General features: G+C 38.0%; 2 protein-coding genes across 3 annotated transcripts; both read right to left on the bottom strand.

Annotated features, from left to right (window-relative positions):
• Positions 1-4873: 4873 nt before the first annotated feature.
• LOC143548808 (protein ANTHESIS POMOTING FACTOR 1-like) lies at positions 4874-7595 on the bottom strand. Of its 2 annotated transcripts, none has more exons than XM_077039886.1 (10): positions 7506-7595; positions 6652-6752; positions 6321-6421; positions 6180-6246; positions 5991-6090; positions 5791-5904; positions 5578-5715; positions 5396-5480; positions 5281-5330; positions 4874-5176 (listed from the first exon to the last, which is right to left on the bottom strand). In XM_077039886.1, the coding sequence occupies exons 1-10, from the start codon at positions 7533-7535 to the stop codon at positions 5033-5035; spliced, it is 930 nt and encodes a 309-aa protein (XP_076896001.1). In that variant the 5' UTR covers positions 7536-7595; the 3' UTR covers positions 4874-5032. The 2 variants fall into 2 exon arrangements, with proteins under 2 accessions (XP_076896001.1, XP_076896000.1); XM_077039885.1 differs by having other exon boundaries at positions 5269-5330.
• An 11023-nt stretch (positions 7596-18618) lies between these two features.
• On the bottom strand, positions 18619-20968 carry LOC143548810 (4-coumarate--CoA ligase 2-like). Its single transcript, XM_077039888.1, has 4 exons — positions 19790-20968; positions 19266-19607; positions 19130-19197; positions 18619-19050 (listed from the first exon to the last, which is right to left on the bottom strand). Exons 1-4 carry the CDS (start codon positions 20966-20968, stop codon positions 18837-18839), a joined length of 1803 nt encoding a protein of 600 aa, XP_076896003.1. The 3' UTR covers positions 18619-18836.
• Positions 20969-26978: the final 6010 nt, after the last annotated feature.

Here is a 26978-nt window from a genome sequence, read left to right on the forward strand (position 1 = left end):
TTCGACTTTTTTCCTTTTTGTCATTAGAGACCACCTCCATGGTTTTGTTGAATTTATTGAGGGATTCAACAAGATCGACGATGTTTACGGCTCCCCCCTCAGCCGGTTTTTTCCCCTTGGCGTCCCGTCCCAATGGCCGCCTCCTCGGCGGTGAAGACGTTTCCTCCCCCGCAATGTTTAGGTCGAATCCAACGCGGCAATCCGACCCGGCGGAAGTGCTATACGCTCCAGACGAACTAGTTTTAGTCCGTTTCGGCCCTACTTCCGCATCATGGTCCGGCGCCACAAGCTCAACCCACTTGGAACACCTTTTCAACCTCTCCCACAACTTTAAATCGTCCCACGTCTTCACCGTCCCATACCTCCGCAAACACTCCTGCCTCCACTCTTCGACCGTGAAATTGTAAACCGCCAAATCATCACTGCCACTTGGTCTCATACGACCGGCGTTCCTGTTGAAAAGATTAGTAAACAAGCCGACAAATTTTCTGATTTCGGACCACCGACCCGAAATCATATCGGCGTTTCGCTCTATACTCCCAACGAGCGTATAGAATGTCTCCCTAACCTTTGTCCAAAAAACCTTGCTTTTTTGGTAGTCGGCTGCAAAATGAATAATTAAATTAGATTTCCAGTTAACTTTTTTATTTAACTTTTTTATTAAAAATCATTTTTAAAAACGTTAAAACAATTACCGCAACGCCGATCCTCAGAAATGACTATCCAAGCCCGACACAAGGCTTCCTTCTCATCCGATGACCACGGAGTGGTTTTCCGTTTCGTCCTCGGAGTCGAAGCCGGTCCCGGCCCGTCCGTTGCAGGTTGTTTTTTCCGGTGGACGCGTCTTCTTGCTCCCGTAGCATCACCGTGTGATTCTTGTGTCTCTGGAACAACAAAGTTAGGAGACGGTTGTATGTTGGATGGTTGAAAGCCGGATGTTTCCTGCGGCCCCGAATAAAACATCGGTTGGTCTGGTGACGACCATAAATCGTCGTCAATATAATCTGAATCTAGATTTGGGTACCAATTTCCAGACATTTTTGGGTATTATATAGGAGTTTGGGATATTATATAAGAGTTTGTAAGGTGAAATTGTGTTTTGATATGGTTGAAATGGGAGTAATTTGGGGTATTATATAGAGGTTTTAAGGGTTTTTTTTTAAAAAAATCGGAGCTCCAACGGCTCTTTTGGGCGAGCTCAACGGCTCTTTCTCTCTCTTCTCCCGCGACCACACTCACGCCTGCCTGGGGGCTCGCGCTCGCGCCCCGTTCGCGCCCCGGTTCGTGCCCCGGTGGTGTGGGGTTAGCGCCTGGGGGCGCGAGCGGAGGGGCTCTCACGCCCAGGTTAGCGCCCCACACCCCTCAGCCTAAGAAACATCAGTCTCTCCCTTACCACACCACAAGCTCGTCATCGGCTAAAAGATGAATTTGTAGGCGTTATTAATTTGTTTCTCTAGGTAAGATATGATAATTGTATTTAGTTCGTGGGTAGGAAAGGAATAAGGATCGGATGGACGGCGGAAGGAGCGTGGGGAAGGGGTGAGACAGACACATATTCTAGATGGGACCCATGAGCAGGAGGAATCCTACGCACACAGTGCGTAAGTTAGGGGCTGAGATGAAATGAAAAGATATGGCAACGAAGCTAATCATTTCGAATTGTCTTGAAAATTGAAGTAATTGCGACGCCTTCTTTTCCTTCCTTACACACCTAAAATCATCATTCCTTTTGGAATGATTTTTCTTTTATTACGGCCGCCCGGAATTTATTTTATTTTATTTATTCCTTTTGCATTTTCCATTTATCAACCTTCTTTTATAATCTTATAAACTAGTCAATGTGTATCAAGTTACGACATCGAAACCAAAGAAAGGAAATAAACCTTTCATCGCTAAAATACAACAAATTATGATACGTAGAACCAAAAAGACCCGACACATTACAGTTGCGAACCAACACAAATTCAATTAGTATCAATGGTACCAACACTAATTCATGAACATAAATTTGTAAGTAAAAAACATAACTTTATTTATGGAATTATAGCTAGTGATTTAATGGTTATTAACTAATAATTAATAAAATATTAAAAAATTGAATAGTAGATTGAACAATGACTTTGTGAGAAGGATTGAATCCCCTTTTAATATATATAAAACAATATATATTCTATCAAATCTTATTTATTCTAACTCAATTAATAAGGGTCAGAAATCAAAATTTTGAACCAAACTCGAATTAGATTTTAAGTTCAGTATCAAATTTCATCATTTCAGTTCGGTTTCATAAAAAGAAAAAAAAGATTCAAACCGAACCAATACACACCTCTGGCCTAAGTTGTGCACAATTAAGTTAATACTCGAGAGGGATATATCAGAGTACACGACACAAAAGTGTAGTTTTTTTTTGCCTTAGTTTTAACTCTCACGGCCATTAGATCACTCATGTTTTGTTTGCCGTGTCTCATTAGTTAATAAGGCATTGAGTTTTGGAAAGAAAAAAACAAAACATTTTAGATCTTTGTACAAATGATTGTGGGTCCTAAATAGTCAATGACACATAAGCACAATGCTATTATGATCGTTTTTATGTATAACATGTAGGGCTGGCAATTCGTGTCTTAACAGGTTTAACAGGCAAGAGGCGACGCGTGTAACACAAATATCAAACTTGAATACGACTCTTTTAACTATTTTATATGTCATGCCTATAAGATAATTTTAAGTTTTGTGTACCAATAAGGGATTATGGGGGAGTCTAGCCTACTAATTTTAATTATTTAAGAAAATAGAAAATTCACATACCGCACTTTTTTGATTAACAGGTCTTATCGTGTCTTTAACAGATATCCAATTACCAGTAACATGTGATCCAAACTCAAAAAAGACAAAACCCTATAAACGTTTAGAGAGAAAGGTGACATGGTACGATGTTGTTTGATTTGGGTTAGGTGATGAGGTATTGGAGAAGTACGTTTAGTCTTTATGGAAGTACAAGTAGTTAATGCATGAGCCATACACTAGAAAAACATATTGCATCACATTTGAAACCCTTTTTATGTAATGTCGTGTAAACAAGTTGCCATTCTCATATAAACTTATAAGTACATCAAGTATGTTGTAAGTACCACTCCTTCCTGCCTTTTCTACTTTCAACTTGTCTACCTTACGTATGCTTAATAGACAATGAGTGCAGTACGATTATGTTTATTATTATCACATGTAGATCCATATATGTAGGGTCAGGTCGGGTCCATCGGGCCTAACTATGAACATTTTAGTCTAATTAAGTGTTGGATTTTAGTGTGATCAGTCAAAAAAAAATTATTTAGTAAAACCCGATTCAATAAATATGACAATAATAATTAATCCAATTAATTAATATATGCGCAACGGAATTATAAAACGAGTGATCAACACTTTAACGAATCCGTAGGATCCGGTTACAAAACGACATACGAGCACGATAACAATACACAATTTGTTATCAGCTACCGATGAGATAAATTATACCTCGGTTAATGATTAGCTGGTCAAGACACCGAAAGTTAACGACTGACGCTAGGTGACGAAACGAGACAAGTCCGGTAGTGGTGGCGACGCTTGATAACAGCAGCGGTGGTTAACGGAACAGCAAGTAGCTGCCCAAAATTGAGAAGTAAAAACCTAGAGTTGAGGGCCGGCTCCTGTTATGATTATTTTCCAAGAAAAATGGATTATATTGAAAATATTGGATTGTTATCCAAATTTTAATAATCGAAGTGTATTATTAAAAAAAAAAGATTATCCATATAATCCATATATTATTAACAATAATATTAATCAGGCCTCAAAGTTCAACTCGGTCCACCTCTCGCTTAAAGCCTGCTCCATGTATATTTATCTAGTAGTAAGAAACTAAATACAATTATTATTTATATTTAGTATAAATAATAAATATCGTTACTATTCGTCTTTACCAATTAATAAAGTTAAGCGAGTTTAACGCTCGTTACCCAAGGTGTAACTCTTACGGGGTTATAGCTCGGTCAACCGCGTTAACTTACTCGAACCGGTCCATTATTTCCATTATTAAGAATACCACAATTAGCTAACTGTTTTGACATTGTTTGTTTGGAACTATCCCAATACTCGAGCGAGTCTTCCTAAGACGGTATCTAACTCACCCAAAAACAATATCAAAGAGGAAACTCACCACTATAGGAGAACCCATTTAGTCAAGTTTTAAACCTTAGAGTTTGAGCTTAAAAATTCCAAGCCTTAACCATCATCCCACGCCATTTAACCAAAAAGCCAATTGCCATCAGCTAACTTTATATGTGATGAGAAATCACTATTCATTTTATCCGCTCATCAACCTACAGTCGGCTCAACTTGTTTTATTTTTTTAAAGTTTAATCAAAGTTACAATTAAAATTTGAAACTTTAAAAGTTACAACTTAGTTCCTGAAGTTCAACTATAGATACCATTTACACCCTATACTTATCCAGTTCAGTTCTTCCATTTCTTCTGTTTTTTTTAATCTTTTGTAACGTTTAAAATACAGATCTTATTAATTACAAATGTACTACTGCGTAGTTATTATTTGTATATATGTTTCCATGTAAATTTCATTCAAAACAGAGTTGTGCTTGATTGATAATGTAAAAGTCATCGAAACACAAAGGTATAACCCGTCATATCTGCTTATAATTTTCGTTTTTACTCTTACAACTTTTAAAAAATCTAAATTTACCATTACAACCTGTTAACTTTTATTACAGTTTCGGTTTTTTTAGTCCAATTTTGCCATTACGACATACATATTTTTATTAGCATTTCGACATGAAACTTTTAAACGTTTCGTTTCTTTATATAAGTTTCTAATATTAGTTAATGTATTAAATATTTAAATGTGATTACAAAAACAAATACTTTAATAGCAGGTTAGTAACATCATTGTTTTATACAGTATGTTGGCAGAAAATTGAAGCTGTATAGATAATGGTGGTACCTGTTTCTGAAGACAGCCATCAAACATAAATATATTTTCTACTTTCTTCCAACATATGCTGCCAGTTTTGACAAATCTGGGATCCAAAACGACAATTCAGAAGAACCCGTAACAAACATTAGACTGCCTGGGGCCCATTTTATGACAGGCGGTTCGTTTTCGGTGCTCAACCAACTAGCCACCTGTAAAGAATTAGGTTGGGACACAAATAAGCATCTGCCTTTAAATAACTTTGTTATATAAATAACAAATACCGAATTGATTATAATAATACTTTGAACCATACTTCTTTGCCACTACGAATGTTCCAAGCATAAACGCTGCCATCACCAGAACCTGCAAAATAACATTCTAATTAGAATCCATAACACACTGATTATTATAGAGCATTTGCATTTCACCTGATATAACAAACATTCCTTCGGGGCTAAAAGAGGCCTCCAAAGTAGAATTACTTGAGACCGGCTTTACATTATGCGTGCCTAACTGCATAAAGAAAAGTACAAAAACAAGCCTTTTCTATATATGAATTGAAATCATCTTTAACTGTTCAAAGAATTTTACAATTAAAAATAATACTCACAACTGTACCACGAAAGGAGTCAAGTACATGAACACACCCATCCTTAGTTGTCAACAACATAAGTTTACCATCATTACTGAATTTGACAACATTTGCATCCGACACGTCTCCACCAACAGAAAATATTTCAAAAGGACCCTTCACGAGATCAAACTTCACAAACTTAATATTTGCTTAAAATTTGAATTAAAAAATAAAACACGGTATTTTTACCTTTTCATAATTACGTGAATCAAACATCCTTATCGATCCTCCAAAAGCAACTGCAAAGACAAGCCCTTGATCATCATAAGCTGTTGCTGGTCTTCCTTGTACACGTAAAAGTCCCTAAATCCATAAATAATCAACTAGTTTCATAGAATATGCATGCATACATATATACACATACAACGTTGTAGAATATAGAAAACAACCTGACATTTATCAGCTCTTTGATCCCAGAGTAGAACAGTTCTATCAAGAGAGCCAGAGATAAAATGTTCTGCTCGTGCACATAAACTGAGGGAGACAACCCTAGAAAAAACAATGACACAAAAAGTTGGCCGGTCAATTCAGTACTATAATTGCAAGCACGTAAAATGGGATATGATGTGGGACCCTACCTGTCATGATGACCTCTAAAGTAGCGCAAGTATTTGTTGTCGTGCAATGAGAGAAGCCGCAGAGATTCTGCATTATGAAATAAAATAAGGATCAAGGACTAACTGAAAGCACACGTGAAATGATTATTATGATATACGAACCATCCCATCCGTTTTTGGAGGAGTATATAACAGTCGTGGGATGTGAAGTAAAGGACACCAAGTCAACTCCATACTTTTTGCTATTAATCGTCTTCAAACATCTGCAATAAAGAAATCACTGTATCAGCAACTGGATATTAAGTATACACTATACTACATATAAGTTCACTAGTTATATACAACCGCGGCAGTCGATTATACATATAAGTTCACTAGTTATATACAACCGCAGTAGTCAATTGTTGTTCACTAATTATTTTAATTTACTGCTGTGCTACAGAAACTTATTCCTTCTTTCAGAAGATTCACAGATTTCAAACAAAAAACATACGTTGCATTAGCCACATCATAGAGTCGAATGGACTCATCATCACTAGCAGTCACCAAATTATTTGAAGCCCTGTGAAAATCCATTGAGCTTATCCTACCACTCTGCAATTAAAAAGATTTGCGTATCAGTGTATCAATTAACTGGACACGTAAAATTATAGTGCAGCATCATGACCATAAATCAACTTATGTCTACAGATATACCGATCATGATCGGGAAAATGAATATCACATTATCAAGTATAAACCTCAAAAGCACTAACCACCTTCCACTTGAGTCTCAGTATAACAACAGAAAAAAAGATACACAAAACCAAGAATATAGCTTCAGTTGTAACTTGTAAGTAATACTGAAGTCAGCTCAGTTGAAATGAATTCATTGGAGATATTAGCACTAATCAACAACACGTCAACACCATGTGATGCACCAATAAAATCAAAGCTAAAAACAAATTCCAGTTCCAAAACAAAACAGTAACCAGCATAGTTACGTGTGCAGAAATGATATCAACATTCTGAAGTTAAGTAATGAAGTCGAACCTAGCTGTTAAACACAGCTGATGCTATATAATAAGTTGAATAGTTAATAACACCAAAAGAAGTATATTTAGTTGCTTGTTGAATTCTTGCAGATAATCAGATGTCGAGTTATAAAGTAACAGTCTAGTAAACAAAAGCGTTATTTCTAGAAAGTAATATCAACTGTCCCTTATATTACAAGTTTATACATAATTTACTTTGCATATAATAATATTCTACTAACAACATCATCTGCTGCATATATATAGAAGCTTTGAAACCCTAGAATTGCAGTGATCACAAACTTTCAGCTATGAATGAAATTCAGAAGCTTACGTAATCACGGAAAGCCATGCCTACTTCCATGCTCTGAATAATTTCTTCCGTAAGCTCCAATGACACCTTGTCTTCTCCTTCCGTTTGTCCACCTGCAAATGATGGTACGATACGATAACGAAAGCTCAATTAACTGAAGCATTAACGAAATAAATACTGGCATGTTATGAATCTATCGACGGAGTCTAACTACTCGCCTGCCATAGGCAAGCTTCGTGCGAAATAAATACTGGTATGTTTATTCGGTGGCTCTATCTGTTAATTGAAGTAATAATGCGTTGAATTTTGAAAGATAAGTGGAGAGTGTAAGGTGAATTGGTGAATTTGGAGGGAATAGCCGGATTCCGGTGTATCGCCGTCGTCTCTTCCGGTCTTTGGGTTAGTTAGCAGGTGTTTCCGGTTTGGGCTCAAATATATATGTGTTCATGTTCGGGCCCATATAAATCAAAAAATCATATTTTCATAATACCATTACCAAGAGTTAATTATACAAATACTCATTTGGTTATACTTATACACATTACATACATTACACAAACATTTAAAATCGAAGTTTAAATATTACATGTTTAGATGATTTTTATTGTAATAACGGTACAAATAACTAAAGTAATTATGTTAACATTGGTATAATTGTTAGTACTCATTAACTTTTTAACTAAAGTCATTAATATTATACTATCTCATTTTCTTATAACATAATTACACTAGTTAAAAACTGTAATTACTCTAGTATTTTTATGTTTGGTTAACTAAAATTAATTCATACCAGATCTCATCTTTATATGTTTAAGACTTAATACTAACTTTTTTTTATAAATAAAAACTCTATAAATTGTATAACATTACTAATTTACCATTTGAAAGAATAAGTTATTTAAAAAGGGAAAAACCCATATGTGCTAATTGCAGTGACGGATCCAGGAATTTTTTTTAGGTGGTTCCCTCTTAATTTATAAGGTGGTTCCTACGCGTCTTCTATATATCCGTACACTATTATTTCGAAACTCGGGTGGTTCCGGGGAACCACCCGTTTGTATGCTGGATCCGCCCCTGGCTAATTGACCGGAGAGTGACCATAGAAATGAAATGACAAGATGTAACGGTGATGGTTTTTTTGTGTGGTGGTCAAAACTAGTGGTAAAGAGAGTGTTGGTGTTTAGGTGATGTATGCGGGTGGTGGTGGAATAAGAGGGAGACTAGGAGAGAGAGATTGACGATGCCTCGGTGATATCCGTGTTCAGTAGTGGAAATTAATTATCCATCTTAATTAATAGCAAATGTAACGAGTCCTTTAAACTCATAACTAAGCTATTGTCACATTAAAATTTTCCTCCTATTTTCAAGCATTCTCATTTATTCTTCATGCATCCATTATCAAAACACCCTTTAAAATATTCACACATGTGTGTGTTTTCCAAAGAGCGTTTAATGAGCATGGCCTTGAAGAATAAATGGTTGTGTTTGGATTTAACATGACATATACAATAGATATCTTGCTTTTATGTAAGAGGGGCTTATTTGCTTGCATCTGGAAATCTAAACAAGCTCGAGTAGGGTGTGGGATAGAGTTCGAGTGAGGCATCAACGCATATCTCTCCACCATCTAAAACCATATGAGCTCTCCAATGGATTCATCCGACCACCTAGATGTCCATTTTGCCACGTGTCCACTATCATCCATTTAATTGCAGATGCTCTAAGGTCGAGGTTGTGTGGTCGGAGTTGGTGGATGGGGATGTTTATCATTGCTTATTTAATTTTTTTTACATAAATATTCCATCTGGTTTGTGAAAATATAAAATGGTTATTTTCATAAATTTTATGTTGCTTTTTATGAAAGTTAATGTTAAACCGAGATATGTTATAAGCTGAAAACCTTAGATGTCAATTATGTAACTTTTTAAAGAATCATCTTTTATTGTTTAAATAAGAACTCATGCTTTACCAATATTGATAGATTGGACACTTTCAAGTTTTTTTTAGGTTAAAATGTATCAAACAACATCGACACGAGTTATGATTTGTTGTTTTATATTATCAGAAGAACAACAAGAATCAATATCAACATCAAAGTTCCACCAAATGCCACAAAAGACCCATCAACATTGTATAACAAATAATCAATGTGCACCTATCGTTTTATACTTTAAAGTCATATAAAGCCTATACCATTGAATTCAATTTCATAAAATAAATTCCAAGACTTAGATCATTGTCGTTTGAACATAAAGCATGTGCTCTAGTTCAAATCGTTAACAATTTGAAAAGGGAAAAAAATGATAACACTTTTTTTTCTCATTTCTAAAACATGAGATCAAGATATAAAGTTGGGTTCTAATTAGGATGTGACATCTTAAGCATGCCACACATTAGTCATGAACCATGTAGATATATGATAGACTATAAGAAATGTCTTGCCACAAATACCGTGAGCGCATTTTATGTGTTTTGTTTCCAGATGGGGAAAAACTTTATAGTTAAATTAAATATAGTTAAATTAAATGTCATCAAATGAGATGAGTTTTCAAGATAAGTGACATCATTAGAAGTCTTCACTTATGTAACTAAAAACGTAGTAATGAGCTTTCGATGGGCAAAGAGAACACTACTAGTTGGTATAATATGTCAAATTGATGGTTACATACATGTTCTTTATGTAATCAATGATGATGGGCAAACCTCATCGAGCCCATAAACTAGGAGGGGTTGTGATACCTTAGATGAGTCCCATAATGCTCCTGGACATGATAAATTTCGTGTAATAAGAAGTGTATAACTTAAAATACTATCAATGCATTTTTGGTTTTTATGTAAATGATATGAAAAATGTGTGAGATATTTGTAAGGTTGAGAGACCTCGTCATAAACTTTATCATAAACTTCTACACAGATAACCAAAAACAAATAATGAGATCTTGAATGTTACATATATGGATTTTCACATCATCATAAAACAACAAACATATAACACATGTGATGGTAATTGGTGACGAATAAAATGGAATTTCATACAAACTCCACCTAAGCATGAACTCTTTTTTAAAAGCAAAGTTTGGTGAATGTGCATATTAATAGTTTGATCTCGTGAATATTAATAATTTTATGCATCGAACTAGTAGTGTGAACTAAACTAGCTCAGCTTGTTACTTTGATTCGATCTAGTAATTTTTTTAGGAATTTTTACATATTTCCCCTTGCTAAATACCCTTAATTACATATATCCCCAACTCCAAAAATCAATTACATATTTCCGCTTTTTATATGTGCTAGGAAGGGGAAATATGTAATTATTTTTTTATTTTTAGGGAAATATGTAATTAAGGATGTTAGGAATGGTAAATATGTAAATGCCCCATTTTTTATGCAAAAACTAAAACTTGTGAAATAAATTTAAATCAACTTCACATGAAAATCTTCATCCTAGTATTAAACAAACTTGACACTTTGAATTAATATCATTAATTCAAACTTATCAGTTTCATTTGTTTTACCTTATTTAAATTTGGATTCAACGTAAATTTATATTAACAATATATATTATCAACCCTATATATATATAAGTATATAACTAGTTAACTACTAAAAAGACCTAAAAATGAGGGATGACCCTGGCTTGCCAGGGTTCGAGTCCTGATCTCACCCGGTTTTACCGGCTCCTCGTTGTCCTGTCGTTTGGCGGGCGTTGGGGTCGGGTTTTATCCGGTGAATCCCTCAATAGGTGGACCGCTAGGGGCTCCGTCCGTCCGGACTAGTGGCCGGCTCGGGCTATCTTTAGCCATTGGGGGCCGCGTACAGAGTACCCGACATTACTTAGTTGACCGTTCAAAAAAAAAGACCTAAAAATTAGGCGATAGTCATGAAAGTTTACTATATATAATCTTTATTATACCAAAGGTAAGTAATCTAATACCTAGTGGCTAGTGACCATCCTTATTGGAAAACTTTTACCAACTTAGGATTTCATAGCAAGAGGTCCGACTTATAGCAATAAGCCGAATACAACATAGAGACGAAAACTATCTCCATATGGTGTTAGGATTAAACACACATACGAAACTGAACACGACACGAAAGCAATAAACGACACGCGGATTTAACGTGGTTCGGTCTAAACTGACATACGTCCACAGGTGGCAACTAGGTATATCTTTATTGAGTGACAACGATTACAAGTACATAACAATCATATATGTAGAGATGCGACTAGGGTTAGTATCTTATTAAACAAGAAATCCAAACCGGGCTGGGCCTGCCCTTTGGACTTCAAATAATAAACCGAGCCTACAGCGAAAAGGCCTACGAAACCCAACAAACTCCCACTCGGAAGCCTTGAGTACTCTCGTCTGCACTCCTGATTGTACTTCTGTAATCTAAACATTTAACTTCTAAGTGCCACCGCCTTCTCATCAATTAACCTGAAGGCCCGTTGAAGCTCCCCGAAGCTCCAACAATTCAGTCACGGCTAAAACTGCCCCTGACCCGTTATCTGTCCCTACCGGCTCCCACTGAAACAAACTACCGGATCCTGAGATATCCTGAGAACAAACACTCTCCATATTCAGCAAGTAATTCACTGGAGAGACTTTTACAGCTAGAATACTGGTTTTCTTAATCCACTGTCGACCTAGAACTGTAACTGAAACACGACATGTGCTCCCACTGTCACGATGTCCTCTGACTGATTTAACCTTCCTAGCTCGTTCATCCTGAATCTTCACTTTGGCTCTGGGTTTGTTACTTGCAAAACGAACCTTCTTCTGCCCACGAGATTCTGTGAACCGGACTTTGTCTTTCACCAAAACTGGATCCACTCCTTTCAGTGACATATCGACCATATACAACGAACCCATTTTCTTGCCACGAGCAACAACGAGATTCCCTTTGACTACTTTCCACTGCCCATTCCCGAACTTAACATCGTAACCCTGGTCATCCAACTGCCCAACTGAAATCAAACTTTTCTTCAAACATGGAATAACCCTAACATCTTTCAAAGTCCAAGAAGTACCGGCTGAAGTTATCAAATCAACATCTCCCATACCCGTAACCTCTAGAATATCATCGTTCGCAAGTCGAACCTTTCCAAAATCCCCAAACTTTAGATTCTTTATCGTTTCACTACAGTGAGTGGCATGAAACGATGCACGAGAATCCATCACCCAAGCATCAACGTTATCCTCAACACTAAGAACGTAAACTCATCCTCTGGGCATTCTTCTGCAGTGTTGACTTCTGTAACGTTCACCTCTTTCTTACCATTCGGACACTGATTCCTGAAGTGTCCCTTCTCTTTACAACCCCAGCATTCAATATCATTACGAGTCCTAGACTGACTCCTCTTCCTACTCCCACCGCCTCGTTGTTTTCCCCTACCTCTTCCTTCTGTGACTAATATATTACTTGATGATTCACCTGAATTTCTGCGTCTTGAATCTTCTCCAAGAATCAAATCCCGAATCCCATCAAAAGTAATTTTTGTAGACGAACTACAAACTGCAGTCACTGTTTGCGACCAACTGTCGGGAAAGGAGGATAATAACAACAAGCCTTGAACTTCATCATCAAACTTAATGCCGACTGACACTAAGCGGGAGAGGTTCGAATTAAGATTATTGATATGCGTTGTAACTGACCCACCCTCTTTCATTCGAGTTGTCACTAGCTCTTTGATAAGATAGACCTTATTCGCTGCCGAAGGCTTCTCATACATATTGGATAGTGCGTCCATCATACAACGGGCTATGGTTTCTTTCATGACGTTAAACGCCACGTCTTCCGACAACGACAAAGTAATACAAGCCCTAGCTTTCTTATCTAACTTCTTCCAATCTACTTCTGACAACTTTTCTGGTTTTTCATCCTCAAACACTACATCTAAGTCTTTCTAACAAAGTAGCGCCTCAATCTGCATCTTCCACCAACCAAACTTCTGTCCGTCAAACTTCTGTATCGAAACCTTTCCGTCTTCTGCCATGACAATGACTAAAACGAAAAACTGGATAGAAACAGTGACAGACACATCAACACGAGCCTGAACTTAACGATTGTTCTACTTAACTCTGTTAAATAATCAACCTATTTAAAACACAACGGAATAACGAACTGAAAATCAGAAACTGAAACGAGAAACCTGTCAAGCGCGGTTTGGCACTAGTTTTGGTTTCTTTAACGCTTCTTCTAATTGACAACGGTTTTTCAACAAAAAAAATAGGATATTGATTTAACTGTTCTTGGCTCATACTTTGCAACTACGATGTTGACCCAAATTTATTTTCAGGTTAAACTGCCCAATCCTTTTGGTCCACACAAAATAATAACACTAGGCCTACTGCCTTGTATTATAAGACCTAAAGATAAAATAATAATAGAAGTTTGCTCCAAATAAAAAAAACAATCCTTTCTTCCTGGTCAACAACAAACTTCAAGAAAAAGAGACAATATTATTACCCTTCGTCTACTATGGGCACTCACAACCAAAACCGGTTCTTCAAGGATATTTATCGGCAATCACTGTCATCAACGGCAGTCGACACAAACCAAAAAAATAAACCTAATCGCGGTTTTCAAACGAGCAAACGGGTGAACAGACCTGAACGGTGGTGATGCGCTGCTTAACTTGTTTCGTACGGAACCCAAACACTCCAATCTTTGACGGCAAGCGACCGCGACAACCGGCTGCTGTGGCGGCGAGAATCGGACGGCGACGACGGCGGAACCCTAGCGCAGTAGGGTGGCGGCGACAACTCGGTGGGTTCTCGTGTTCTTCGTGTGATCCTAAACCTAAGCTCTAATACCACTTGTTAGGATTAAACACACACACGAAACTGAACACGACACGAAAGCAATAAACGACACAAGGATTTAACGTGGTTCGGTCTAAAGTGACCTACGTCCACGGGTAGCAACTAGGTATATCTTTATTGAGTGACAACGATTACAAGTAGATAACAATAATATATATATAGAGATGCGACTAGGGTTAGTATCTTATTAAACAAGAAATCCAAACCGGGTCGGGCCTGCCATTTGGTCTTCAAATAATAAACCGGGCCTACACCGAAAAGGCCTACGAAACCTAACAATTCTTACTTTGGAAACCATACCAAACGGGAGATGATTCATTTCTCCTTTTGGGTGCATACGTACCAAGTAACGTAATTAAACCTTAAATAACACGCAAAAGGAACATTGTATGGCGACTAGCCGACGACCTATACTTATGTCATGGTTGGTTGTAAACTTATAATAATTGTATGCAACGTTCCTTTTGTGGGTTAGATACTGCAAAATAGTTTTTTTCTTAGTTACATCTTAGATGCTAGGTAAGTAGGTGGAACATATGAGTGCTTTATGATGAATGACGTGAAGTTGATAAAGGCTCAACGATTTGTAACTTGCCACACCTTTATTTTTTTCCTACAAAAATCATAAATGATTTGTTGTGTTTCCTTAGAGTTAGTTTGAAAAAACCGGTGTTGTCTTTATGTCCAGAATCACTCGATATTCATTCCCCATGTAATCAGCATAAGCATGCCCGCCTTGCCTCCTTTCTCTTTCGTGTGTTGATTGCACTCTCCACTGCGGTCTAGATAGCCACCATCGTGTTGTATATATTGTGTAGTCTATAACCCAAATTAATCACTTAAAAGAATAAACAAACTTGGTAATCTTGTATGTGATTATAGATGAAGAAAATGCAACATGGATTATTCTCTGAATTGTGAATGACTTTCAGATTAACCTATTTGTGGGTTACACAAAATGATTTATCGAATAAAAAAGAGAACTCTTAACATGAAGTTGATTTTTTATTGTTATTGATGAAGATCCAAAAAGAACCTAGCAATCGTGGTTCTCCTCTGTATGTGTGCAATCAAAAGATTGATTCTCATATTGGAATGAAACATCGGTCAATTATAAAAACCGATTCTACATCTCCACATGAACCCAATTAAAATTAAGCCAAGCCCATTTCACATATCACTTAAGCCTAAGTGAATAAATAATAAACCCAATGTTACTATAAAGCCCAAATAACATTTAGAATAAAATGTCAATATCATTCAGATTTAAAATATAAAACTATAAAACGATTACCATAGAGTGGCAGGTAAACGGGCAACAAGCTGTGCCGCAACCCCCTTTTGAATAGCAAAGTCAATCCTGCTAAAAACGAAGCTTTGGGACCTAAGAGCTGAAGAGGTTCCGTGTATGAAACGCTGAACCCTACTCAAAAAATTCACAGCCTCTGGGGCCAGAAAACCAAATGTATCAAAGGAAAATGGTAGAAAGACATGTTGATTATCTAAACAAGCTTTCTCGTGTTTAACAACTTTGCCCGATTCAACCTTCAACGCAGCCTGACCCACAACAAACCCACGCCCCCTAAGCCCAACAAGAGGAGACACTCCTGTAAGATCCACACATGCATGTTTCCCCCTGCCCACCCGAACACAAGAATATCAGTTGGTCGTAAAGTAGACCTCCCTTCAAGAGGATCCGTGAGAAATTAACAGGGGCCTCCTTTTTAGCAGAAATCCCTGCCCGTTTAAGTCGAGCATGTGCACTATCGCGTCACCTAACTCGTTTAATCTCTAAATGTTATTTCCTCGATCGACAAATTAATCCAATAACACTAAAATAACTAACACATCCCTATCCACATCATCGTTGCCACCACCATCTTAACGTATTGTCATTTGCCACATTGTTCTTATACTTGGCCATTGCCGTCCAAATTTTTGCCACTATGGTCTAGATTTGTCACCGCCATGGTTAAGCTATATACAACTTTGTGCACCCATATATTTAACCAATCATTCATCACTCATTCTCTCTAACCCTCCTTTCAATTGGTATTCTAAATCTAGTCACAAATTTAAGAAATTGTTTATAAAGATTTAAGAAAAAATAGCCACATACTTCAAATATAATTTCATAAATTTCAACTGGAAAATTGATAATTATAATTATTTCCTCTATCACCTTCTATTTTGAGAAAATCCCATTAAGTAATGGAATTAGAGCTTTCTTTTTAGTTTTCTAGATCTTGAAGGATGAAGGGCTTCTACCTTGCATCTTTGGCACTTCAACAATCACTTCCGTTGGCGTGGGAGTTTCAAAGTTGACGGATCATCTTGTTTCAATTAAAACTCGTTATCATATTCGGATCACATTTGTCTATGGTCGGCTTCACATAAGTTGGTTTTGGATTTTGGATAAATTTGATCTCTTCTATCCGATGGACGTGTAACAACTTGGATATGGTCCTCTTGTTGACTTCATATGGTTGTGTTCTGATTTTGTCTCTTCAACTTGTTGTTTGAGTGACATAAGATAATATATATCTTAGAACCTTATTTACAAACTAACACATGTTAAACTTAATATATAGCACACATAATCAGATGATAATACTTTAATAATATATATTTTATCACGAGCTCAATATAACCTCTTTTAGCTTCTTGTGTGCATAAATTTTGCCCACTAAAAACCTTTTCTCCAAACAACATAATGCGACTAAGTGCGCTTAATACATAATTTGGTTAGTTGAGTGTCAAAACTGCCCTTGTAATTATTAACACTCCATGACTCCATCAACTTGGAAAACTTGCAATTATGATAAGGGTCATTAAGAGTAAAATGGAAAAGTAGTAACTACTAACTAGTAAATTATACTTACCTGACTATCCATTTCAAAAGGATAACTTTTTAGAAACAGACTAAAAATAGTAACAACTTATGATCCTCTAGAACAGCTCGGACGGAATTTGAGCTTACCTACACCAAGAACACCATTGTTAGAGCATCGAGAACACAGGCCTCCATTGCAATATAAATCGAGATCTATAAAATCAGTTAAAAAAATACAATTTCAGTTATATGCAAACATAAAAAAAAGTAAAAACAAAAAATAAAAAACACTAAATTTATTGACATGAAGAAAATGGATCTTATTTTGAAATTTGTACCTGTCCTTCCAAACCCAGTGCAACACCTGATACAAGAGGCTGCAAGCATATATATTTCAAGTCAAATTACTTAAAAAATTTCAAACAATATGCCTCTGAATATATTGAATCTTAAACAAAACACACCTTCCATGGTAAAACACAGTTTAGACGTATTGGTTTCAGTGAAAAGCCAAATAGAGAGTTTTGCGTGTGCCTGCTTTAGTAAGAGTAAGGAAAAAGCTTGAAAAGCGTACTTGCTTTAAAAAAAGTGAATAAAATAAAGAACATACGAATGGCAAGCTGCAGCAACAGCAGATTAATCTACTTTAGACCGACAAATAATTAACAAAATTAGTAAAAGAACAGTATGTTTGCTAGCATAATTCAAAGAACATCATGTACACCAGTTCCACTGATAAGAAACAATAGTACCAACATCTGTAATAGAGAAAGCAGCATTAACATACCTGTCTGTGCAGAATGTTTAGCACAACCACATTATGATCAACCATACCCAACCGGCTAACCTACCTGTCAAGATTTAACTAAAATAATTAGTCCAACAATCTCTAAGGGCATAGTTTCACCATTAGGGGGTGAAAGCAGATATTTCACTCACCTACACCACAGGCTGCTAGATATATATAACAGAGCAGGTGATCCCAAACCACCAGCTCCAATAACTAAATTCATGAGCCGCGTCTTTCCAGTCTTTGTATGGCTTTTTAAACTTTAACCAACCAAACTAGGCGATTCATTAGAGCGGATTCCACGGAGTGGGAGGTGGGAAAGGCTTGAAAAAACCCGATACCAGGTGGAACTCCGTCCCTCTTTTTTTTCCCGGGTTACTTTCACCAGATAGGGATACCGAGGAAATGCAAGAAGAAAAATGGGGGAGAAAGTTATGTGAATTTTGATTCGGGAAAAATTATAGAGAACACCATCCACAAGTTCGGAGAGCTAATCTTTTATAATTGTGTCATTATTGGCTATCATATCAGACTCCAACCATTGTAACCATGTATATAGAAGAAACCTTAGTATTTTGTAACTATGGTATAATTCAAGTTTGGTTCATAGTTAACAGTTAACACCATATATATCATCTTGAACCGAACTGACTCCACCGATTACAACACCTACGGATATACCTAGCTAGCTAACGTTATAAGTTTTTAATTAGTTACTAAAATCTAATAATACATGAGTTGAAAACATCACAACCGAACTTACGAGATAAGAATGTAAATTGCATGATTTTGTATTCCGTAACCGAAGTTGATCAGTTGTGGAAGGGTATGTATAGTTATTATTAATACAATAATTAAGCTGGTATTAATAAATCACAAACATATATTAATTAAAGAGTGCATCATGTGGATGGAAGTTTGGCTCTAAGGTCTTTTCTTAGAATCTTTCCTGATGCAGATTTGGGTATGGAGGTGACAAAGTACACCTTGTGCAGTTTCTTGTAGAACACCACCTGTTTCGCAATGTAATCTTTAACCGCTTCTTCACTCAGCTCCATGCCAATCGACAACACTACGAATGCAACGGGCACCTCCCCAGCAGCGACATCTTTTTGCCTGCTACTAACTAATTAATTAATACCGCCCACTTGTACATTCGTTTGATTATTATTATTGTATATGTTCAACTACTTACGGGACAACAGCAGCATCAGCAATACAAGGATGGCTCACTAGAAGAGCCTCCAGCTCAGCCGGTGGCACCTGTGGAGTTGATAATTAAAAGCTAGCTAGCTGCACATATATAATGTAGGTAGCTAGTTGGTTGGTACCTGGAAACCTTTGAACTTGATGAGCTCCTTAACTCGATCTACAATGAAAACTTCATCGTCGTCTACATAGCCAATATCACCAGTGTGAAGCCAGCCTAGTTGGTCTATAGTTGCAGCTGTGGACATGGAATCATTCAAGTATCCTTTCATGATCTGAGGCCCACGGATACATATCTCACCAGGTTGGTTATATCCGAGAGAGCAACGAGTGTAGGGGTCAATCACCTTGAGCTCAGCATTCCTAACAACAATCCCACAAGATCCCGACTTGGTAGGCAAAGGTTGTTTCGCAAACGCTGCACTCATTGACAACACAGGCCCTGCTTCTGTCATCCCATATCCCTGCACTCATTCATCAATCATGCAAATAATATTTGAACTTATCTGAAACTACTTCCCAACCAAATACTACACTATGCTGTAATTACACTATGTTATATATATAATTACACTACTTGATTCGCACAGTTAGAATATTAATTTAATATATTTGAATAAATAAATTAATAAGTTGGGCAACTTACCTGACCGAAAATTGCCTGGGGGACTCTACCTCTGAGACCATCTTCCAGCTCCTTTCCAAGAGGTGCCGCCCCCGACAACACCACCCTTATCGAGCTCAAGTCGTAGCTCCCAACCATCGGATTCTTAGCCAAAGCCAGCACCAAAGGAGGCACCACCGCGGCCACAGTCACTCTATACCTCTGGATATGCTCAAGTAGTGATCTTATCTCAAACTTAGGCATCAACACCACCGCGGCTCCAGTTCTAAGAGAACACAAGAGTATGGAATTAAGCGAATATATATGGAAGAGCGGGAGCACGCATAAAACCACGTCGTCTTGTTTCAAATACAAATTCGGGTTCTCCCCGTCTACTTGCTGAGCCACGCTCGTAATCAAGCTCTTGTGGGTTAGTATCACACCTTTTGGCAGCCCTGTCGTCCCAGACGAAAATGGCAAGGCCACCGCGTCGTCTGGATCAATTGTGACAGAGGGAATATCATCATTATCATCATCCAGGTCATTGCAAATCAGAACAGAGAAATGCATGCACTTGTCCTGGACGGGTGGGTCATCGACGGTGAAGATTGGGATCAAATCAAAGTCGTCCGTGTTATAATTACAATTACGAATTAGCTTGTCCACGTACTGAGCTTGGGTGATTATTATCTTGGCGCTTGAAGCAGTGAACTGCTTGAATATCTCTCCAGCAGTGCAAAATGGATTAGCCGCGGTGGTGATGGCGCCAATCATGGAAGCGGCGATGAAGGTTAAGGCGAATTCGGCGCAGTTTTGAAGGAGGAGCATGACAACGTCACCTTTTGAAATACCTAGCCTGAGCAAGCCTTTGGCAATCCTGCGAGAGAGAATATGTGTCTGGGAGAAGGAGTAAGTGGTACCGGTGGAGCCGACAACTAGACAAGGCCGGTCTGAGAATCGCGAAAGATTTTGGAAGCAGTAGGAGTGAAGAGGCATGTTGTTTGGGATGTAAGGCAAGTCTGGTAACTTTGATCTAAACACAACCTCTGAATCATTCTTGTTATGATTATTATTATTATTATTATTATTATTATTATTATTATTATTATTATTATTATTAATGCAAGAAGTAGGAGAAGAAGAAACCGCGAGTGGTGGTGGATATGGAGGTGGAGGAGGATGTGTTTCGGGTTTCTGAGCTGCTAATTTTACGGACAACATGATCGTCTACGTCGATGAAATAAGGTGTTTCTTTCTGTTATGGAAGCTGTCTTGTGTTGATGGTAGCTAGGTACAGCTTGTTATTAGTTTGTTATTTGCATGTCTTGTAAAATATGGGATAAATTTGTGAGAGTAGAAGAGGAAGTGCAAGAGGGTGACATGCAATCCCATATCCATGCACTAGCTCATTGATTGATCATGCAAATGGAGTGACAACCAACACGTACTTACGTAATGTATAATAATATGTAATCTTTTGAACTAATCTCAAACTACTTCCCAGCCAAATACTACAACATTCATGTTGGATTAATTTCTATTCCGGGTTATAAGTCGGTGAACCGGGCCTAAGAGGTTTTAACAAGTCAGTTAAAGTCTAAGGGGTATTATGAAACATTCCATATGCTTGGTGGCCAAGTTTACCTTGTTGTCCAAGTTGACCTTGTTGCCCAAGTTCACCTTGGTGGCCAGGTTGAGTGGTGACCACATATTATGCTTGGTGACCAAGTTGGGTTACTAGTATAAATAGATGTACAAAGTTAGTGTTAGATACAACACAACAACAAACACAACAATCACCACCATCACTACCAAAGTTATTGTAATCAGTTTTTTGAGTTATATTTTCTGGTTATAATATAAGTCGGTTATCTACAAGTTGTGCGTTAATTATCGTTTATCATTCTTGAATTGGTATCAGAGCTCGGTTCAAGAACGCGATAATTAACGGTAACAAAGAAGGTGTTTCGATCAAACAAGTTGGTTTGATTTCCCGAAGAAGTTGTTAACGTGGTTGATCGAACAAGTTGGTTTGATCTACCAAAGAAGTTGTTGTCATTGTCGATCGCATAGTTCATTCAGTTTTTACTTTATTCAAACAAGTTGGGTTTGAGTAGCCATGGGTGACATAACTCCACCGCTGCAGCCACCAAAGGGGAAAGAGAACGGGCCATCTTCCGTTCAATGTCCAATGTTAACTACAACGAACTATACCGTGTGGGCTATGAGGATGAAAGTAGTCCTAAGAGTTCACAAAGTTTGGGACACCATCAACTCAGGTGTCCCCGATGAAGACAAAAATGACATGGCTATGACCTTGTTGTTTCAATCCATACCCGAAACCTTGATCATGCAAATTGGAGATCAAGAAACTGCTAAAGCCATGTGGGATTCGATTAAAACCCGACACTTAGGTGCCAACGGGTGAGAGAAGCACGTCTCCAAGCCTTGCCAATGGAATTTGACAATATGAAGATGAACGAGTCAGATTCCATAGATAACTTTGCGGGCAAGTTATCGAGCATTGCCTCGAAATCAACGGCTCTCGGCGAAGTTATAGATGAAGCAAGGTTGGTAAAGAAGTTTCTCAAAAGTCTCCCAAGATCGAAGTATATTCAAATGGTTGCTTAGCTTGAGCAAATGTTGGATCTCAATAAAACGGGATTTGAAGATGTTGTAGGCCGACTCCGAGCCTTTGAGGAGCGAATCCGAGAAGAAGAAATTCAAGGGGGTGACCAAGGTAAACTTTTATTCGGTAAATATGATTCATCAAGTCATAGAAGTTTTGAATCTAATGGGGGACGAGGACGAGGAGGTCGAGGTCGTGTTCGAGGCCGTTTCAATGGCCAATACCGAACCCCTAGTACCGAACAAGGGTCATCAAGTCGGGGAAAAGCAAGGATGAAGAAAAATCGTTCAAAGATTTTATGTTACCGATGTGACCAGTTTGGTCACTTTGCATCCGGTTGCCCGGACCAAGTTCAAAAGGGTCAAGAAGCAAACAAACTCGAAGTCCGTGAAAATTTTGATGATGCGGCGTATATGCATCAAGTTGTGTTCTTAAATGAACAAAACCTAATACCAAAAAAATACGAGACCGAGCGGGTCGAAGATGATGTATGGTATTTGGATAATAGGGCAAGTAATCATATGACGGGAAACCGGTCATATTTTTTAGAGTTAAACGAGAACATAACCGGGAGGGTTAAGTTCGGAGATGGGTCATTTGTTCAAATCAAGGGAAAAGGCTCAATTCTTTTCCAAGGAAAATCGGGTGACCAAGACTTGTTAACCGAGATTTATTATATTCCGGAGTTAAAAAATAATATAATAAGTCTCGGTCAAGCAAAGGAGTCCGGATGTGACATTCGGATGAAACACGATCTTCTGACCATGTACGATGAGAACGGGAGGTTACTCATGAAGGTCAAGAGATCCGAAAACCGACTCTATAAAATACGAATGAAAATTGGAGCTCCCGTGTGTTTGCAATCAAAGATTGAAGATGATGCATGGCGTTGGCACGCAAGACTTGGGCACATCAATTTCGAGTTAATGAAATCGATGGCTAAGAAGGATCTTGTACGAGGTTCACCACATGTTGAACATGAAAATCAGTTGTGCGAATCGTGTTTGGTGGGAAAACAAACGAGGCGTTCGTTTCCGGCTACATCCTCGTTTAGAGCATCCCAACCATTAGAGTTAGTTCATGGTGATTTGTGCGGTCCAATAAGCCCATCCACTATCTCGGGTAATAGGTATGTCTTTGTTATTATAGACGATTACTCACGATATATGTGGACGTTTTTATTGAAAGAAAAATGTGAAGCGTTTGAAAGTTTTAAGAGGTTTAAAGCCCTAATCGAGACGGAGGCGGGTTTACCAATGAAAACTCTTCGAACCGATAGGGGAGGAGAATTCACTTCACGTGATTTCAATCGGTTCTGCGATGAAAGTGGAATTATTCGGCATTTAACCGCCCTGTACACGCCGCAACAAAATAGCGTGGTAGAAAGGCGAAACAAAACTTTAATGGGGATGGTGCGGAGTATTCTAAAGGCAATGCAGATACCAAATTATATGTGGGGAGAAGCGGTCCGACATTCAACCTTTTTAATCAATCGGGTTCCAACCAGGGCCTTGGTTGATCAAACTCCATATGAACGGTTCAAAAAAAAGAAACCGATTATTGAACACGTTCGAGTATTTGGGTGCATAGCGTATGCTAAAGTTGATAGTGTACATCTAAAGAAACTTGATGATAGGTCAAGACAGCTCGTTTATCTTGGGTCGGAGACGGGTTCAAAAGCATACCGTCTCTTCGATCCGAACACCCGGAAAATTTTTGTTAGTCGGGACGTTATGTTTGACGAAAACAAAGGGTGGAATTGGGAAAAGAAAGTCGAAAAGAATGACTACGAGCCGGGTATGTTTTCTATTGTTTGGGGGGGGGGTGCGGTTGACAATGGAACTGGTCAAACTGAACCCACTATTGAAGAAATGTCTAGAAGCAACCCGGGTAGCCCAAGCTCTGAACCTACATCATCGGTTCAACCCGAGTCCAACGACTCAGCCGAACCAAGTCATATCGGGCCTAATTCCTCAATCCGCTCTCAAGTTCAGTTGACGAGTAATGGGTCACAGGTCCATTCGGGTGAAAATGAGGCCCAAACGGGTCTAAGACGTTCAACCCGAGTCTCGGTTTTACCAAGAAGATTACAAGAAGATTATGTGTTACATGTTGACTCTAACTATGAGCAATTGCTTCTTACATCAAGTGGTGAACCGAGTAGCTATTTTGCGGCTAAGTCAAACCAATAATGGGTTCGTGCTATGAATACCGAGATCGATTCGATAAACAAGAATGAAACATGGAGGTTAGTCGAACTTCCAAATGGTGCAAAATGTATCGGGTTGAAGTGGGTGTTCAAAATCAAACGAAATGCGGATGGAACGATAAATAAGTACAAAGCTCGGTTGGTTGCAAAGGGTTACGTGCAACAACCCGGGATTGACTTTGATGATGTTTTCACTCCGGTAGCCCGAATCGAGACCGTTCGGCTACTAATTGCATTGGCTGCATCTAACGGGTGGGAAATCCACCATCTTGATGTAAAGACGACATTTCTACATGGTGAATTGAAAGAAGTTGTGTTCGTTTCTCAACCCGAAGGATACGAGAAAATAGGCGAGGAGGCAAAAGTTTACAAGTTGTCAAAGGCCTTGTACGGGTTAAGGCAAGCTCCCCGAGCTTGGAACACAAAGCTCGGTAACATCCTACGAGACATGAAGTTTCAAAAATGTTCCAAGGAACAATCGGTTTACCGAAAGACGGATGGGAAACATTTTTTGATCGTAGCCGTGTATGTGGATGATTTATTTGTGATAGGTACAAGCTCGAGTATAAATTCCAATTTCAAAAAGGGTATGGCGACCAAGTTTGAGATGTCGGATCTCGGGAAGTTAACCTACTATCTCGGAATCGAAGTATTCCAACGAGAGGACGGGATAATAATTACACAAGAAGGATACGCCAAAAGGATTCTAAAGGAGACCGGTATGCAAAACTGTAATCCTTCTCAAGTCCCGATGGATCACGGTGTGAAATACTCAAAAGCCGAGAATGAAGTCGAACTCGATGCAACCGAGTATCGAAAGGTAGTGGGTTGCTTACAGTATTTATTACACACTCGTCCGGATATGGCATACTCTGTGGGTATTGTTAGTCGATATATGCAAAGCCCACGAGAATCTCATGGTATGGCAATACGACACCTATTGAGATATTTGAAGAAAACGACGAGTTACGGGATCAAGTACGGGAAGAACAGGTCTAAACGACTTGTAGGTTATAGTGATAGTAGTCACAATATAGATGAGGATGATGGTAGAAGTACCACTGGCCACGTGTTTTATTACGGGTAATATCCAATTACATGGTGCTCACAAAAGCAAGCGACAGTTGCACTCTCATCGTGTGAAGCCGAGTACATGGCGGCTTCAGCAGCCGCATGTCAAGCTGTATGGCTTCGAGAGTTGTTGAGCTAGTTGACTGGAGAAACGTTGCAGAAAGTTGATAACACGTCCGCAATAGCCCTTGTGAAAAATCCGGTTTTTCACAACCGAACAAAGCATATAAAGTCTCGCTTTTATTTTATCCGAGATTGCTACAACGACGGCGAGGTCGATGTTGAGCACATTAGCGGGAAAGAGCAACGGGCTGATATCCTCACTAAAGCACTCGCAAGAATCAAGTTCACGGAGATGCGCGAGTTACTTGGAGTTGAAGACCTTTCTAATCCGAATCAGAAATTAGGGGGTGAATGTTGTATTAATTTCTATTCTGGGTCACAAGTCGGTGAACCGGGCCTAACAGGTTTTAACAAGTCAGTTAAAGTCTAAGGGGTATTATGAAACATTCCATATGCTTGGCCGCCAAGTTCACCTTGTTGTCCAAATTGACCTTGTTGCCCAAATTCACCTTGGTGGCCAAGTTGAGTGGTGATCACATATTATGCTTGGTGACCAAGTTGGGTTACTAGTATAAATAGATGTACAAAGTTAGTGTTAGATGCAACACAACAACAAACACAACAATCACCACCATCACTACCAAAGTTATTGTAATCAGTTTTTTGAGTTATATTTTCTGGTTATAATATAAGTCGGTTATTTACAAGTTGTGCGTTAATTATCGTTTATCATTCTTAAATTCATTGGTTCATATATATAAATTACTAATGAATTAATATATCAATTGACACAAACAACTTCCATTGAAAATTAACTACAAAGTTTGTTGTAACGAAATAGTAAATAAAACAAAATACATAAAGGGGGTCCTAGTAGTTTAACCCGGTACGAAAAGAAGTATTCATTTTATGTAATTGTCAAAATTAGAGTCCAGTTGCGTTGTTTGGCCCAAGAAAAGGCCAACTGCCAATGTAACACATGTGAAGGATTTAAAAGCAATAAACTAAATTTAATTCAAACAATTTACGTGTAATAAAATGAACTTTGACTTTAAATGGTCAAAATGCATCATTTGGCATATTCTACTTTTATTTGTTTATGTGAAGTATATAGCCTAAACAACAGTTGATTTCGTCTATACAGATTCAGTAGAGCAACAACATGATAATATTTTAATACTTAAATATGGTGTGATTACTATAAATTACTACGATTTTCACCATCTTTATAAGGGTTTTTTTTACCTATTTTAAGTAAT

The sequence above is a fragment of the Bidens hawaiensis genome, unplaced genomic scaffold, assembly GCF_021521415.1.
Source record: "Bidens hawaiensis isolate Kalapana, Puna unplaced genomic scaffold, B.hawaiensis_p1.1 tig00015252_1, whole genome shotgun sequence".
Classification (NCBI taxonomy): Eukaryota; Viridiplantae; Streptophyta; class Magnoliopsida; order Asterales; family Asteraceae; genus Bidens; species Bidens hawaiensis.

What these genes read in the sequence shown, in the direction of transcription:
- LOC143548808 (XM_077039885.1), bottom strand. Translation starts at nt 7,535, where the DNA reads ATGGAAGTAGGCATGGCTTTCCGTGATTAC. An exon ending in TATGATGTGGCTAATGCAAC is followed by an intron (nt 6,422 to 6,651) that starts GTATGTTTTTTG and finishes TCTTTATTGCAG; the next exon opens with ATGTTTGAAGACGATTAATA. An exon ending in AAAGAGCTGATAAATGTCAG is followed by an intron (nt 5,905 to 5,990) that starts GTTGTTTTCTAT and finishes TTATGGATTTAG; the next exon opens with GGACTTTTACGTGTACAAGG.
- LOC143548810 (XM_077039888.1), bottom strand. Translation starts at nt 20,968, where the DNA reads ATGTTGTCCGTAAAATTAGCAGCTCAGAAACCCGAAACACATCCTCCT. An exon ending in CCCAGGCAATTTTCGGTCAG is followed by an intron (nt 19,608 to 19,789) that starts GTAAGTTGCCCA and finishes GAATGAGTGCAG; the next exon opens with GGATATGGGATGACAGAAGC. An exon ending in GCTGATGCTGCTGTTGTCCC is followed by an intron (nt 19,051 to 19,129) that starts GTAAGTAGTTGA and finishes AGTTAGTAGCAG; the next exon opens with GCAAAAAGATGTCGCTGCTG.